The sequence below is a fragment of the Trichoderma harzianum genome, assembly GCF_003025095.1.
Source record: "Trichoderma harzianum CBS 226.95 unplaced genomic scaffold M431scaffold_3, whole genome shotgun sequence".
In the NCBI taxonomy this organism is placed as follows: domain Eukaryota; kingdom Fungi; phylum Ascomycota; class Sordariomycetes; order Hypocreales; family Hypocreaceae; genus Trichoderma; species Trichoderma harzianum.
In genome coordinates, this window is record NW_020209251.1 from 1,885,490 (window position 1) to 1,900,052 (window position 14,563).

Here is a 14,563-nt window from a genome sequence, read left to right on the forward strand (position 1 = left end):
TGGTTTAAAAGGTTCAGGCAGACATCTACTTATGCATCTATTGATGAAATTTTGTATGGTTAGCCTCTTCATGTGTTTGAAACAGTAGAGCCGTCAATTCCATATTCCCGCATTAATAAAAAATATACATCAATCCAATTCATTTTGCAAGTCCAGAATCAAAAAGACGTCCCATCCTCATTAAATGATGAACATGTTGATGCACTGGGCAATTCTAGGTACAGGTAGGCAGGTCCAGCTACTGTACTACAGCGCTCACTCCCCCCACTAACACCAGCCAGACCACCAGCAACCGCAACTTCAACTTCAACCGTGAACTTGTCCATTTTCACGCCACTGCCAACGACATTCGCCCCAAGATGAGATTCCACAGCGATTTGAAAAATATTCGCACATTTGCCAGTGAGTTCATATTCACCACAGAAACCTTATCATCATCGTATATGAATTTAGCTAACGGCTTCACCCTCTCAAAGAGCTCACGGCCGCATTCTCCGCCTTGGAGAAGCTGGTATGGCTGCGCCTGAGCGATGACACGGCGCATTTCACCGTCGTGCCGGACACAGGATCGCAAATTTGGTCGTAAGACATCACCTTCATTGCTCTTCCTCTCCGTTGTTGAATGAAATGCCAACCCGTTTCTGTCAAAAGGGCGCTGCCAATGGACTTCCTCTTCGAAAACTGCACCATCCAGTCCGCCGAGCCAGGCAACACCATCAATCTGGAACTTTCCCTCCAGCCGCTCCATCGCGCCCTCAAATCCGCCCAGAACAGCATCTCAGCTTCTCTGCGCCTCACCAAGAAGAAGGGCGTGCCTGTGCTATCCATGACCATCACTACCACCACATCCAGGCCGTCCCACGGAAATGCACCTGCGCCCTCCAGGCCAACTCACGACGATCCCTTCGGCGACGACGACGACTTTTCGTCAGCCCATCTCGAGACTTCTCTACGGAGAGAACACGAGAAGATCATCACCCAGGATATTCCCATCCGAGTGCTCCATCCAGACACCGTTGCCTCGACCGTCCAGCCCGTGCTGCAGGAGCCTGATGTGCACATTCAGCTGCCGCCCCTCCTCCAGCTAAAGTCCATCTCGGACCGCTTCACCAAGCTCGCCCTCGCTTCCAACGGCTCCAACAAATCTCCCAGGCTCGAAATCAGCGCAAACATGCACGGCGGCTTGCGTGTGCGCATCGCCACCGAGACGGCGGACATCTCCAGCGCCTGGACGGATCTCGATAACCCGGAGCTAGATCCGGCCCAGCTCAGGGTCCCCATCGAGGATCACCCTAGTACGAAGTTTCGCGACCGTGGACCTGACTCTTGGGCTTCGATTTATGTGGACGGGAAGGACTGGAGCAGAGTCCTTAGTGCAGGTAGACTTGAGGGGAGAGTCATTGCATGTTTCTGTCATAATCATTCTTTGGTCTTGTACGTCTATATACCGCATTACGATGATGCAGGCGGGGACGATGCAGTTCTAACGGTAAGTTTGCGGGCTCCTATTTCATGTCTTTATATATATGCTAACCCCCAACCTTAGTATCATGTCCAAGCATACACTGCATAAGGTAGCTGGCGAATGGCGACGCTATAAACAGGCGCAAAGGTATTTGGGGGATTTCACGGCGCATTTCAGAAGATAAGGGATCAAATGCTGTTTTTTTATTTTTGCTAGTCTCATCCAAGATATCCAAAAAATGTTGCGTAGTCATGTATATCTGCATCAGTCATCCTCTCGTTCTCTCATGCCATCATTCCCCCGTTCCAAAACTTCGTCTCAAGTAAAATAAAAAATAAACCCCAGCCAACAATTATTACAGTACCATGACGTCCAATCCTATAATACAATACTACCACCGGCTGTTGTTGATAAAGAAACAGATTCTGTGCTCAATGCAAGATGAAGAATGAAAGAAACACTAGACATTCTATAAGTTTGTTGTTTTCACTTGGCCATGACATCAACATAACGCCCAGCCTTCCTAGCCTTCTTCTGCCCTGGTTTGCGAGGTCCAGCGCTCAACAAGTCATCGATGCTGCTGGCATTGCTCATGCTCGTAGTAGGTCTGCTAGAGGGCTTGCTATCGGTGCTTGCACCAGACATGGACCGCAGCATCGGCGGCGCGCTAAGACTCTCCTGCGACGGAGCTCTGTTGAGGACTGCCGGCGGAGCCAAAGTTCCAAAGCCAGATGACGGAGGAACGCTGGATCGGCCCTGAGCGGGAGGCGGCGTGAACTGCCTGAGCGGAGGGGTTCCGCTGACGGATCGGGGACTGCTGCTGGCCTTGGGGGGCGGAGGAGTGGCCGACTTTGCTTCGACCTGCTCGGCTCCGGGCTTCTTGTTGATCCACCGCTTGAGCTCGGGATCATATACGAAGCTGCTCGCTTCACCGAGCTTGGCCTTGATAGGTTTACCGGGAGATGAGGACGAGGCCTCTCCAGGGCTTCCAGCTTCCTTCTTGCTACCTCCGAACCAGCTGGAGAAACCCCATCCTTTCTTGGCCTGCGCAGCTTCGGCGGCGCGTTTGGCTGTTAACAGTTAGCACAAATGATTCTTCATAATCATCACAGGAGTGGTGGGAGGAACAAAGACACTTACCATCTTCTTCTGCGGCCTTGCGGAACATCTCTTCATTCTCACGATCCTTTTCCGCCTTGGATTTCCCTTTAGGCTGAGGGGCGGAGAAATCATCGTCATCGTCATCCATGAAGCTCTTCTTCTTAGGCTTGGGCTCATCATCGTCTTCTTGCGTAGATGGCCCAACTCCGGGATCGTACGACGGTGGCTCATACCCATAAGGCTGGAATGACGGAGGCTCATAACCGCTTGATGGGGGTTCATGACTGTTTGATGGGGCTCCAGTTACGCCATCATCTTTGCCTTCAGGTTCCAATACAGATGTATTTGTTGGAGGTTCATATCCGTAGGAAATAGGCTGGTATCCTTGGGTAGAGGGGCCTGCCGCTGATCCTTCAGAGAGCGGCTGCGATGAGGCTGATTCTTGATGTCCGTATGGCTGATATCCGGTGTACCCTTCATTTTTAAGGATAGGAGTCATTGGCTGGAAACCGAGGCCTGATGATGCAAATCCATTGCTGTGAGGTGGAGAGCCAGCAAGAGAGGAGGAAACTCCGTAGGTGCTAGTATTGTACTCGTTCGAGTTCCGCCCACCCTGAGGGAATGACGCCGACACCTGTGGTGATTCGGCGCCATACGTAGGCTGAGAGCTGGCAGGAGCGTATCGAGACAACGCTGACGACAGGGCTGATGTTGCGGCGGGAGCGCCAGCCCCAGGGTAGCTGGGGGAGCTGATGCCCAAAGTGTCAAAATTAGAAACAGATGGAGAGCGGCTCATTGATGGGGTTCCGATGCGGGCAAATGGACCGCTTTCCTCATTTGGCGTTCCATTGGTGCCATCAGGTTCGTCCCCGGCAACAAACTTGTTGAATCTGTTCCACATGCTGTCTGAGACCTTGTTCATGGTAGGCTTGGACATCCATGAGGAGGATTCTTCCTTTGGTGCCTGTTTCAAGCGTATCATGAAGTCGTCGACAGCCGCTTCCAGCAGCTGGTGGTGATAGGGCGACCTCTTTGTCTGAGAAGATATCGCCGTAAGAATGGCATCGCAATACTGAAGAGCCCTGTCCCGGAAGCCATATTCAGCCAATGTGATGGCATGGTGAAGTTTATAGGCTGCCAGGTGAGGAGCGCCAGCGGCTGCTGAAGCGGCGCCTGAAAGAGAAAGGCCGTACTCGTAAACCTCGCTGAGTTGTAGAGCTTCCGTATCCTTGGCGATTTGGTGCGAGTTCTGGCGATGGTCTGATCCCAACAAGACAAAATCGACGTTTGGATCATCGAAACCACCATACACAGATATCTGCCTGCTGAACATGAAACAGATGTGAGCTGCTTCAGCTCTTCCGTAGCTAGAAAGTAGCTTGCCCAAGGCATTTAGCCCGCGAATGTCATCGGCACTACGATTGCTCAAAACGAGAGTCAAAGTCTCCCTCCACTTGTCCAAGCCTTCCATAGAGTCCTTGGCCGGCTGGGAAGATGATCCTGTCGAGACCAGCTGCAAGCCAGCACGGGCATGCACAGGAACTAGCTCATCAACGCAATCGTCATAATTGCCGGATAAGATCTTGTATAGAGCCGCAAGAGACTCATTATTCTGGCCAGGGTGGTTGACTTCCTTGCGGACAAACTCCTGAGCAACACGCTTGTACAGGTCGGGCGAGACTGTGTGGGAAATGAGCATGGCATGGCCCCATAAACGCTTGTCGACCGCGGCCCAGATAGCAGTTTCACGGTCACCTTTGAGAAGGGAATGGCGAATTTGTTCCATGGTAGCAGAATCGGCGCCATCGGCCTGCATTGACGTCAATGAAGTGCCATTGATACTGATGGTTGGATCGGTCGGAAATAGAGCATCGTTTTCCGCAGTTGGCGTAATAGTCCCTGGGGAGAGAACATCTCGGACGGCCTTCTCCGCTGCAGGGTTGCCTTCCAGCACACCGTCATACTCGACAAATACGCGAAGTATCCTCCACAGCAACAGGCGTTCAATGGCCCGTTTCGCCTCGTAAGAAAGCTGTGGGTGGAAGGACACGTCTGGCAATTCCTTTGCCAAGCTTTCGATTCCAGCACTGAGCCACGCAAGCACCTCTTTCTTCTTCGATTTGCCCTTGAGTGGGCCAGGGAACTTGGCCAGGCGGTCCTGCAAAGACTCAATGTCCTTGATATTCCGCACCCTGACTTCTCCTAGAGATCGCAACATGGACGGCGTCGTTTGGTTCATGACATATCTCGGAATGCTTTTGGGGAAAGAAGTAACTACTGTTCCGCCAACTCCCCAAGAAATAATAGGAACACCTTGCCATCTATGGAGAGGGTCTTGCTCTCGTCCATCGGTGGGAGCAATCATGCTCATAGCCTGATATGTAGAGCGAGGCTGGGTGATGGGCGCATATGCAGTTTTGGTGGCTGGAGGAGACGCAGGCGAATGCGAAGATGAAGGTCGACGAGCGTGCTCTAAAGGCTTCGCGCCATACTGGCCGCCTCGAGTAGCCCCAGGAGATTGCGTCTGAGCTCGCGGGGGTGGAACAAACCCTGGTTGGGTTGAAGGTAAACCGCTAGGTATGTAACCGGAGCCTGGCCTCTTAGGAGGTGATAAGGTAGCCTGAGCTGAAGGAGTGGGCAAGGGTGGTGGCGAACGGGTCGCACTGAGAGATTGGTCGTCTTCCTCCTCAACCTCGCGGGTGGGAGGGAGAGAGGCAACACGGGTCAGTCTCGGTTCGTACGAGGAACTAGCTCGTCGCTCAGTGTGAACAACTTCTCCATTGACACCATGTGGCTTGTCACTGCTGATCTCGAAATGTGCCAGCGGGCTAGAGGTCCGCGGAAGGTGAGGCAGGACTGCCTGAGGTGGTGTGGCCGAGACGGCGGAAGTGTATGCAGCAGTTGGATAGGATGCAGGTGGTGCTGGAGAATACCGGCTGGCCGGTGGTGGCGCACTTTGGCTGGCAGTTCCCTGGGGAGGAGGAGCTGGGGAGTATCTAGATCCGTTGGCAGCCGGTGAAGGCAGAGGGCCACTTGGCGATTGAAGGGGCGCATAAGGGCTGACTCGTTCAGGAGCCACAAGATTCACCTTGGCGACCGAACTTGAAGGAGCAGCAGGCGGAATCTGAGTTGCCATGGGAGGACTCAGGGGAGACGGCCCATGGGGGGAGGTTGCCAGCGCATATGGGTTGGGGGAAACAGCCCTAGTGCTCTGTCTAGAGATCGAACGCGGCCTGGGTGCAGTCGGCAAGTCCTCGAAGAAACTCGACGACTTGTGCCGCAGAAGAGGTGATTTCTGAATACCGCCTGGAGGCGCCGTCTCAGTCGCGCTCATGCTGGCGCTTCGCGGTGGGGGTGGAGGCTGTAGTGAAGAATTGTTGTCCAGTTGTAGCTGCTGCAGGCTGGCCCGTTTCCTAGGCTTCACGGTGGAGGTAACCAAATCTGATGGGAGATCATAAGGCGATGAATAACCTCCCTTGGACTTGTCGGCAAAGCTCTGGGCTCTAGGCGAATCTGACACCTGTTGCGCGGGAGGATGAGGAGGAGCTTGGCCGTATTGCGGCGCAGCTTGGAATGCCGGCACCTGGGGGGAAGGTACACCATAAAACGACGGCTGTGATGGCGTCGTAACAGGTGTATAGGCAGAAGCGGCGGATGTCGACCGCTGCTGAGTAGGTGCATATGTAGTAGGCGCAAAAGCAGGTGTTGACACCACGCTACTGGCTTGTGAGCTCAGCGGCGCGGTCTGAGTTGGCTGTGGTGCTTCATCAAGGTCATCCAAAAGGCCTTCATCATCGCTGCCCAAGAATGCAGCAGCATCCACCTCTTCTTTATCTTCTGCCGTCGTGTTCTCAATAAGGAAATCGTCACCATCATCATCGCTGGCGAAGGCTTGTTCCCATTTTGACGAAAGATCCTGGCCTGAAGGAGCTCCTGTTCCGTTCGCGTTGTCATGTAATTCGAGCGGATTTGGCTTCTCAATTTCATGAGCACGCGGTGAGATGAGGTCTTCTTCATCCCATTCAGGCGTCTCCTCAAGCGTGGGTTGGTGAGAGAAAGGCTCCGTGCCGGCAGCCGCCAAGACTTGCATCGTCGATTTCCGCTGCAACGACGGGATTTCATCTCCTTCGTTCGCAGCATCTTCCCCAGACTGGTTGATTTGGGTGAAGAAGTCGTCATCCTCGTTATCATCGTCAAAAGAGGGGATATGGGCATTTTCGCCACTGGCCGCAGCATCAGGTTCGACGTGCGAATGAGGTATCAGTGGAACTCCCTCCTCGAATCGCGCTTCAGATTCTGCATCCTCCGACCATCGTATATCTCCTCCAATGGATCTAGACGGCGCATGTCCGCGCTTTGAATCTTTCGCAGGCTCGGACGTCGAATCCAAGCCGGTCTGAGGTTGCGCATCGGCTTGATACTCTTCTTCTTCAACATGGACATCTCTCTCTGTCTCCTCCAGCACATCGAGCGCCTGATTCGATGGCAGATGTACATCATCGATACGCTCTGGGTCCTCTGCCATCAGAGGCACGACAGGGAAAGAATTCGTTCTGTCGGATGGGGACATGAATTTGAAGGGATCTGTGTCGGTCCTTGAGAGGGTCCACTCGGTTTCGTCGTTATCGCTAAAACTGACTTCATGAGAGGTCCGAGCAAAGGACATGGAGCTTGAATGCTGCGCAGTACGGGTTGTGATCGCAGCCGCATCTCCATTGGCATCTCCTTCTTTTTCTGCCACGGGCTCCAAAGGCTCTGCGGTGGTCTCAGCAGCTCCGTGGTGCGGCTCGGGGTCCTCCGAAGCTAGCCCAGCATCGCCCTCAACATCGCCACCAAGAGAATAAGCCTGGTCCTCGGTGTCACGCCCGCCCTCATGATGATCCAATCCTACCGGCTCTTCTTCAGGTGTCAGGTCATGGCCTTGGGTCTCCGGCGAGGGCTCTGCAGATGCTGCTAGTATTGTGTGGTCGTCGTGATCTGCTGAAACATCATGTATGCTATTTGGCATCAGTGCCGGATTCCATGATGAGGTGAGCGGCTCGCTGGCCATGATCAATTGAACGCCGAAAGGAACAGCTCCTCGCGAGCAAGGCGCGAATCGGAAGCTTCTACACAGGCCAAGGATTGTTAGCAAGCGAAGCGAAGAAGATGGAGACGCAAGCCTAGGTTCGGATATCGGAGCTGTCCAGAGTGCTCGCGAAGGCAACGGCACAAGCAAAAGCAGCAGTAGGTACCTTGTACAGGAATGAATCGAGGAAAGAGATGGTGGACGGTTTAGACGGAGATCATGATCGGTAGCAAGGGCAACATATAAACCGCAGAACGGATATCAGATGGAGAAGACAAGGGCCAGTTGGCACGTAATGCTTGGAGAGAATCAGGAGTAGAAGCCACTGAGCACGGGCGTACTATGTACAGGTACTAACCTTTGCGCTAGCGGAAGCGTGGGAAAATACCTGACAGAGGTACTCGCGCGGGTGGGTGGTGCAATGTGTTCCTTGCCTCTCTTGGTGCAGTAGTGGTCTACCAACGTCACATTCCCGCCGAGACAAATGGACGACGCGGTGGGCTGCCGGGGCTTAGCCGGCGCAACATCCCACCTTCGCCAGCGTCGCGAGGAATGTTTGCTTAAACAAAGATCCCATGATACGCGGCTTTCCATTTACTGGTAGATGCTTCATGCTCTATTGGCTCTACTGTACTCCGTGCTTGCAGCAGGATTTTCCAGTGGCAGACACAAATATTGCTCCCAACAATCCATGCGTATTGACCCTGGGTCTGACAACATATTGTAACTGTACACCTCGGAGAACGGAACACCGTCTTACCCACAGGGCCGCTCTGATATCCTCAACCATATCTGGCCACCTGCCTGCTGAGGCCAGGTTTCACAATCGCCGCGTCCCCACGTTGTCAGCTTTTATTCTCACCATGGCCATGTCTACAAGCTAGGATTCAGCCGGGGAGTATGAGCATGGGCAGTTGCAAGCCCGGCTCTCTGAGTCAAACTTTGCGAAGCCCCGCGATTGTCGGGTTGTGTTTTTAACCTGCACTCACTATACAACATCCCTGTGCCACGGGATCGATCCCCGCAGTAGCTCGAGATGCGATGGCCCTCATCAGGAAGGTCTTATTGGCAGCCGACTGATTCTCTGTCCATTCGGTGCTGCTATCGCAAACTGCATGCATGATGGCGCTGCTACGTCGTGTGTAAGTGTGCATGTATTACACCGTAGCTCTGGCGGGGGAATCAGGAGCGGCACGGCCCAAACGAGGCCTGCGTTGACTCGGCTGCAGATGCTAGGCTACTTAGAAATGACACGTACGCCGTAACCAAGACGTGCAGTCGGGTATTCTTTCTATTTGGCCAGCTCCTTGCCACTCCAAGTAAGTCACGGATGGTTCTTTGATCTGGCTTTCAAGGCCTTACAGCTATGAGAGCAAGCTGTTACTAGCAAGAGCAAAGAGAGATTACAGGATATGAAATTGGCCGACAAAAAGACCCAGGACCTCGCATGGAAGCTATTTTGGATGAGTTGCTTCTACCGTGCTTTATAAAAGTTGTAAACACGTTGACCGAATTCAACGCGGAGTTAATCTTGTTATCTGTACTTATTCCCACTTGATCCGAGCGTTGCTCCCGGATGCCTAAAGACACAGACATGTGATGGCGGCTTCGGGTTCGAGATGACGTGCGATACGGCATTGAAACTATTATCCATGCACAGCAATGCAGCTACTAACTCTATATAGTGTTGTATTACATACTTTAATCAAATCAACATAAACTGTGCCAATCGTATGGATAATTGCATCCAGAGATGCTAAACATGAAACATCAACTTGTGTCAAGGTTCGCATCTATCAATTCCAATGCCTCTACGAATGTCCGTCTGTTAGCGCACGTGTGGCGCTGCGTAGGCGCCCCACCCAGGCTCTGACGAAATCCCCTGGCTCCGGGGCTTTAGCGCGAGGCCGCCTTACGTATCCCTTCTGTTTGGTCCGATACAAACAACGACACGATAGCTTCAGGAACTCTTGCTTTGACAGCAGAATCGCACATGGACAATCGCACATTTATTTGAGAGTGCGCCAGCTATTGATACACTTGTAAGGCCCTTTTGGGCGAGCACCGCGGCTATCCATCAACACACCGAATAATGCTCTCCACCGCATTTCTCCGTCTACCGCTGTAATCCACTCCGATCTGCCTTTTTCTCCCCTCCCCCTGCTCAGGCACGCAGCATGAGCACCCGGCCGCGGTGGCAGCTCTCTCAGAACGCAAATAATCGCCGAGGCCCGGAATCAGCTTGATGCGGGATGCCTCCTTCACCCTCATACCAGTCACCCGAGTCTCCGTCAAACGATTCCGACTCCGATCTCGATCTTGACATCCAAGAGCTCGACCCCATTTCAACAGAGCCAGCACGTGAAGTGCAACAGAACCACCCGGTAGAAGAACATAGGGCTTCCAGAATAGCTCTAAGGAACTTGCGTATGGGTGGGCTGCGGCGCACAAAGCGAGACAGTGGATATGGAGACCTCGGTCGGAATCGCCAAGACTCAAACGAGCAAGAACAAGACTTAATAGAAGACCATGATGAGCACAGCTCTAGGCTCCATTGGTCTGAAGGAGGTGGAAATGGAGAGGATAATGCGCCCTTACTGGGCGATCAGGGCTCGCAGAGCCGAAAACCACCTACGTCCGGACGTCTAGGTTCCGGCATACGACTTCTCAGCTTCTTTTCACGAAAGAAGCCCGATGACAGGGAAGCAGAAGAGCAGGCTGAGGATGACGACCCATTGTCTTCTCGAATGGTCGCCGTGGGCTCCATCCAAGCGTCTCGATTCCCGACCAATATCGTCTCCAATGCCAAGTATACGGCAATCACCTTCCTGCCGATAACACTATATAACGAGTTCTCATTCTTCTTCAACATGTATTTTCTGCTGGTTGCGCTATCCCAAGTGATACCAGCCCTCCGAATCGGCTATTTGTCTACGTACATTGCCCCACTCGCCTTTGTTCTTTGCATCACCATGGGAAAGGAAGCCTACGACGATATCGATAGACGGCGAAGGGACAATGAAGCAAATTCCGAAGAATATCATGTACTACAGTTCACGGAACCTGGAAATTACGCAAAGAGTTCAAGACCACGCAAACCACTAAAATCAGAGACAGTCGGGCGCAAGGGCCGAAAGGCGCAAGCCGGGCGTCACGATCTTACCGATATCCAAGAGGATGGGGAACAACCCACTTCAGTTGTTCAGGAAATCAGCCGAAAGTCAAAGGATTTGCGCGTGGGCGACGTTCTCAAGCTTACCAAAGGCCAAAGAGTGCCAGCAGATGTCGTTATTCTGCAGTGTCACTCAACGGAGGGAGCTACGGTTGACTCATCCGCTGAACCCGTCAAAGAGGAGGAAGAGGAGACGCTTCTCGCATTCGAAGAAGGGGAGTCTAGCTCCAGTGCTAAGGGCAAAGCGCCCGAGGCACCGGCATCCCAAGACGACGAAGCGAGCAAGGGCCCCTCTGGAGAAACATTCATCAGGACCGACCAATTGGACGGAGAGACGGATTGGAAACTGAGATTGGCGTCTCCGCTTACTCAGGGTATTGCTCTGGAAGAATTTGTCCGCCTTCGCATCACAGCCGGCAAGCCAGACAAGAAGGTCAACGAATTTGTTGGAACGGTCGAGTTGATGGCTACTAGACAGGCGGCAACCAGCCAGCAAGTCATTTCGGACGGCGAAATGAGCAACGATGCCAGATCAGCAGCGCTGTCCATCGATAACACCGCTTGGGCCAATACTGTCATTGCCTCTCAGGGCACTACCTTTGCAGTCATACTGTACACCGGCCCGCAGACCCGATCCGCGCTTTCCACCTCTCCGTCTCGTTCAAAAACTGGACTCTTGGAATATGAGATCAACTCCCTGACCAAGATCCTCTGTGCTCTCACGCTGGCCCTATCTGTCATACTCGTCGCCCTTGAAGGCTTCGAAAAGAGTGGCGAAAACGCCTGGTACATCAAGATCATGCGATTCCTTGTCTTGTTTTCTACTATTGTGCCAATCAGCTTGCGAGTAAACTTAGATCTGGGCAAGAGCGCCTTTTCACGATTCATCCAACGAGATCCAGGCATTCCAGGGGCGGTTGTGCGTACAAGCACTATTCCAGAGGATCTAGGACGGATCGAGTATTTGTTGAGCGACAAAACTGGCACATTGACCCAGAATGACATGGAAATGAAGAAGATTCATGTTGGAACCGTTTCATACGCCAACGAAGCTATGGATGAAGTCACCTCCTATGTCCGCCAGGCCTTTTATGTCCAACCCACCACTGACCCTTCGTCTCACGGCACACTGATGACTCCTTCTTCAGCCATGTCCAATACAGTCAACATAGGAGCCACTCGCACACGACGAGAAATCGGGTCCCGTGTGCGAGATGTCGTGCTTGCTCTTGCGCTCTGCCACAATGTGACACCAACATCAGAAATTGAAGACGGCAAGGAGGTAACATCGTATCAAGCATCTTCTCCAGATGAGATTGCTATTGTGAGGTGGACTGAATCTGTGGGACTAAAGTTATCGTACCGTGACCGCAAAGGAATGGTTTTGGAATCCACTGAGACTGGAAAGCCCGTCGTCAAAGTACGGATTCTTGACGTCTTTCCATTTACCTCGGAAGGCAAACGCATGGGAATCGTGGTCCAGTTTCTCGACAACATACACACCAACCCCGCTCTCGGCAACGGCGAAATCTGGTTCTATCAAAAGGGTGCAGACACTGTCATGAGCTCAATTGTGGCAGCAAATGACTGGCTCGATGAGGAGACGGCCAACATGGCGCGTGAGGGACTGCGAACTCTTGTCGTCGGACGGAAGAAGCTCTCTCATCAGCAGTATCAGGAGTTTGCCTCTCAATACCACGAGGCTTCACTTTCTATCACGGGACGGGATGCTGGGATGCAGCGGGTTGTCTCACGCTACCTCGAGAGCGACCTGGAACTGCTGGGCGTGACGGGCGTGGAGGATAAGCTTCAGAAAGACGTCAAGCCCTCGCTGGAACTGCTGCGAAACGCCGGCATCAAGATTTGGATGCTGACGGGCGACAAGGTTGAGACGGCAAGATGTGTTGCCATCAGCTCCAAACTGGTTGCGCGAGGCCAATACATTTACACCGTCGCAAAGCTCAATAGGAAGGACAATGCCCAGGAGCATCTGGACTTTTTGCGGAGCAAAACTGACGCCTGCCTACTGATTGACGGAGAAAGCCTGGCGCTCTTTCTGACGCACTTCCGCATCGAATTCATCTCTATTGCTGTTCTCTTGCCTACTGTGGTGGCCTGTCGATGTTCACCGACGCAAAAGGCCGAGGTTGCAAAACTCATTCGTGAATATACAAAGAAGCGAGTGTGCTGTATTGGCGATGGTGGCAACGACGTTTCCATGATCCAGGCCGCTGACGTGGGAGTCGGAATCGTCGGCAAGGAGGGTCGCCAGGCCAGTTTGGCAGCAGACTTTTCGATTGAGCAGTTTTGTCACTTGGTCAAGTTGTTGGTGTGGCATGGGCGGAACAGCTACAAGCGCAGTGCGAAGCTGGCCCAGTTTGTCATTCATCGTGGACTCATCATCGCCGTCTGTCAAACTATGTATAGTATAGCTCTGAAGTTTGAGCCTGAAGGCTTGTACAAGGTACGTGAAGCATGGGATTTGCAAAAATTATTTGTTCGTTTGTTTGTTCTTTAACTAACGTGTGGCACAGAACTGGCTCATGGTTGGTTATGCCACCGTCTACACCGCGGCGCCGGTCCTATCTCTGGTGCTGGACAAGGACGTAGACGAAGACCTGGCGAACCTCTACCCTGAGCTCTACAAGGAACTCACCTCTGGCCGGTCCCTGTCCTACCGCACATTCTTCGTCTGGGTCCTTGTGTCCATCTACCAGGGCGGCATGATCCAGGGCCTCTCGCAGATCCTGACCGAGGTAGACAGCAAGAGAATGGTGTCAGTCAGTTACACGGTGCTGGTGCTCAACGAGCTTCTCATGGTGGCGATTGAAATCACGACGTGGCATCCTCTGATGATTATAAGCATTGTGGGGACGTTCATCTTTTACATTGGATCGATGCCTTTCCTGGGCGACTACTTTGATCTTGCATTTTTAATTACTTGGTAAGCCTTCTTCCCCTCTTTCATGCATCCGGGTTGTTGCCACCCTTTCGGACTGAAGGCTAATACAATTTCTTTTTTCTCAATAGGGGATTCGTCTGGCGTGTTTTGGCCATTGGATCCATCTCTCTAATTCCGCCGTATGCAGGAAAGCTAATAAGCAGGACGATGAAGCCACCGTCATATAGAAAGGTGCAGAATAGGTGATTTGAGCTATAGTTTTGCAGGGGTATAGAGGGTGCGGGATGGGGGGGCGTATTGGCGAGTTAGCGATTTCGTTATGTGTTGCATACTTGGAGTATCTGTGTGAAGATGTGAACCTCTTTATTATGATAAGTTGCTTGATAGTGGTGAATACCACGAACGGCGGTCCTATACTCTTGTGAATCTTGCTGTCCTTGCTCGTTATTGAGGCATCCGTAATTCCATACCTTCTTCGGAAGTTGACATGGTGCTGGTTGGCGCTGTCTCAGCTGAGAAGATGGCAAGAGGAGGTCAGAAAAAGCGAGACCGCAAAGTAAATAAGTACATACATCTAGTGATATAAGCACCTCATCAACTCATTAAGTGGTACTTTTGTATAGCAGAAGAACGCCTACTAGTATTCAACCAGCATATATATTTTACTATATAAATATAGATGTAGTATAGTTATTAAAGAAATATAGATATAGTAGCGGTTATTAGGGAAATGTAGATATAGCAGCTACTCCCCTTGTAGGCGTATGATTTAACTCTTGGGTGTTTGAATTCTTGTTGGCCTCGGTTTTTTTGTCATCCGCTTGGATGGACATGGCGTCCGGTGACAGAGAAAAA

General features: G+C 52.2%; 3 protein-coding genes across 3 annotated transcripts; 2 read left to right on the top strand and 1 right to left on the bottom strand.

Moving 5' to 3' along the window:
• Positions 1 to 359: 359 nt before the first annotated feature.
• On the top strand, positions 360 to 1,573 carry M431DRAFT_79241 (hypothetical protein; the record flags this gene model as incomplete). The annotated part of the gene is made up of 4 exons (XM_024922796.1): positions 360 to 402; positions 477 to 582; positions 652 to 1,489; positions 1,547 to 1,573. The coding sequence occupies 4 exons, from the start codon at positions 360 to 362 to the stop codon at positions 1,571 to 1,573; spliced, it is 1,014 nt and encodes a 337-aa protein (XP_024777601.1).
• A 378-nt stretch (positions 1,574 to 1,951) lies between these two features.
• On the bottom strand, positions 1,952 to 7,616 carry M431DRAFT_78748 (hypothetical protein; the record flags this gene model as incomplete). The annotated part of the gene is made up of 2 exons (XM_024922739.1): positions 1,952 to 2,535; positions 2,606 to 7,616. 2 exons carry the CDS (start codon positions 7,614 to 7,616, stop codon positions 1,952 to 1,954), a joined length of 5,595 nt encoding a protein of 1,864 aa, XP_024777602.1.
• A 2,167-nt stretch (positions 7,617 to 9,783) lies between these two features.
• M431DRAFT_353183 (hypothetical protein) lies at positions 9,784 to 14,310 on the top strand. The gene is made up of 3 exons (XM_024914497.1): positions 9,784 to 13,270; positions 13,341 to 13,750; positions 13,837 to 14,310. The coding sequence occupies exons 1-3, from the start codon at positions 9,887 to 9,889 to the stop codon at positions 13,952 to 13,954; spliced, it is 3,912 nt and encodes a 1,303-aa protein (XP_024777603.1). The 5' UTR covers positions 9,784 to 9,886; the 3' UTR covers positions 13,955 to 14,310.
• The last annotated feature ends 253 nt before the right edge of the window (positions 14,311 to 14,563 follow it).

What these genes read in the sequence shown, in the direction of transcription:
- M431DRAFT_353183 (XM_024914497.1), top strand. Translation starts at nt 9,887, where the DNA reads ATGCCTCCTTCACCCTCATACCAGTCACCCGAGTCTCCGTCAAACGAT. An exon ending in AGCCTGAAGGCTTGTACAAG is followed by an intron (nt 13,271 to 13,340) that starts GTACGTGAAGCA and finishes CGTGTGGCACAG; the next exon opens with AACTGGCTCATGGTTGGTTA. An exon ending in CTTGCATTTTTAATTACTTG is followed by an intron (nt 13,751 to 13,836) that starts GTAAGCCTTCTT and finishes TTTTCTCAATAG; the next exon opens with GGGATTCGTCTGGCGTGTTT.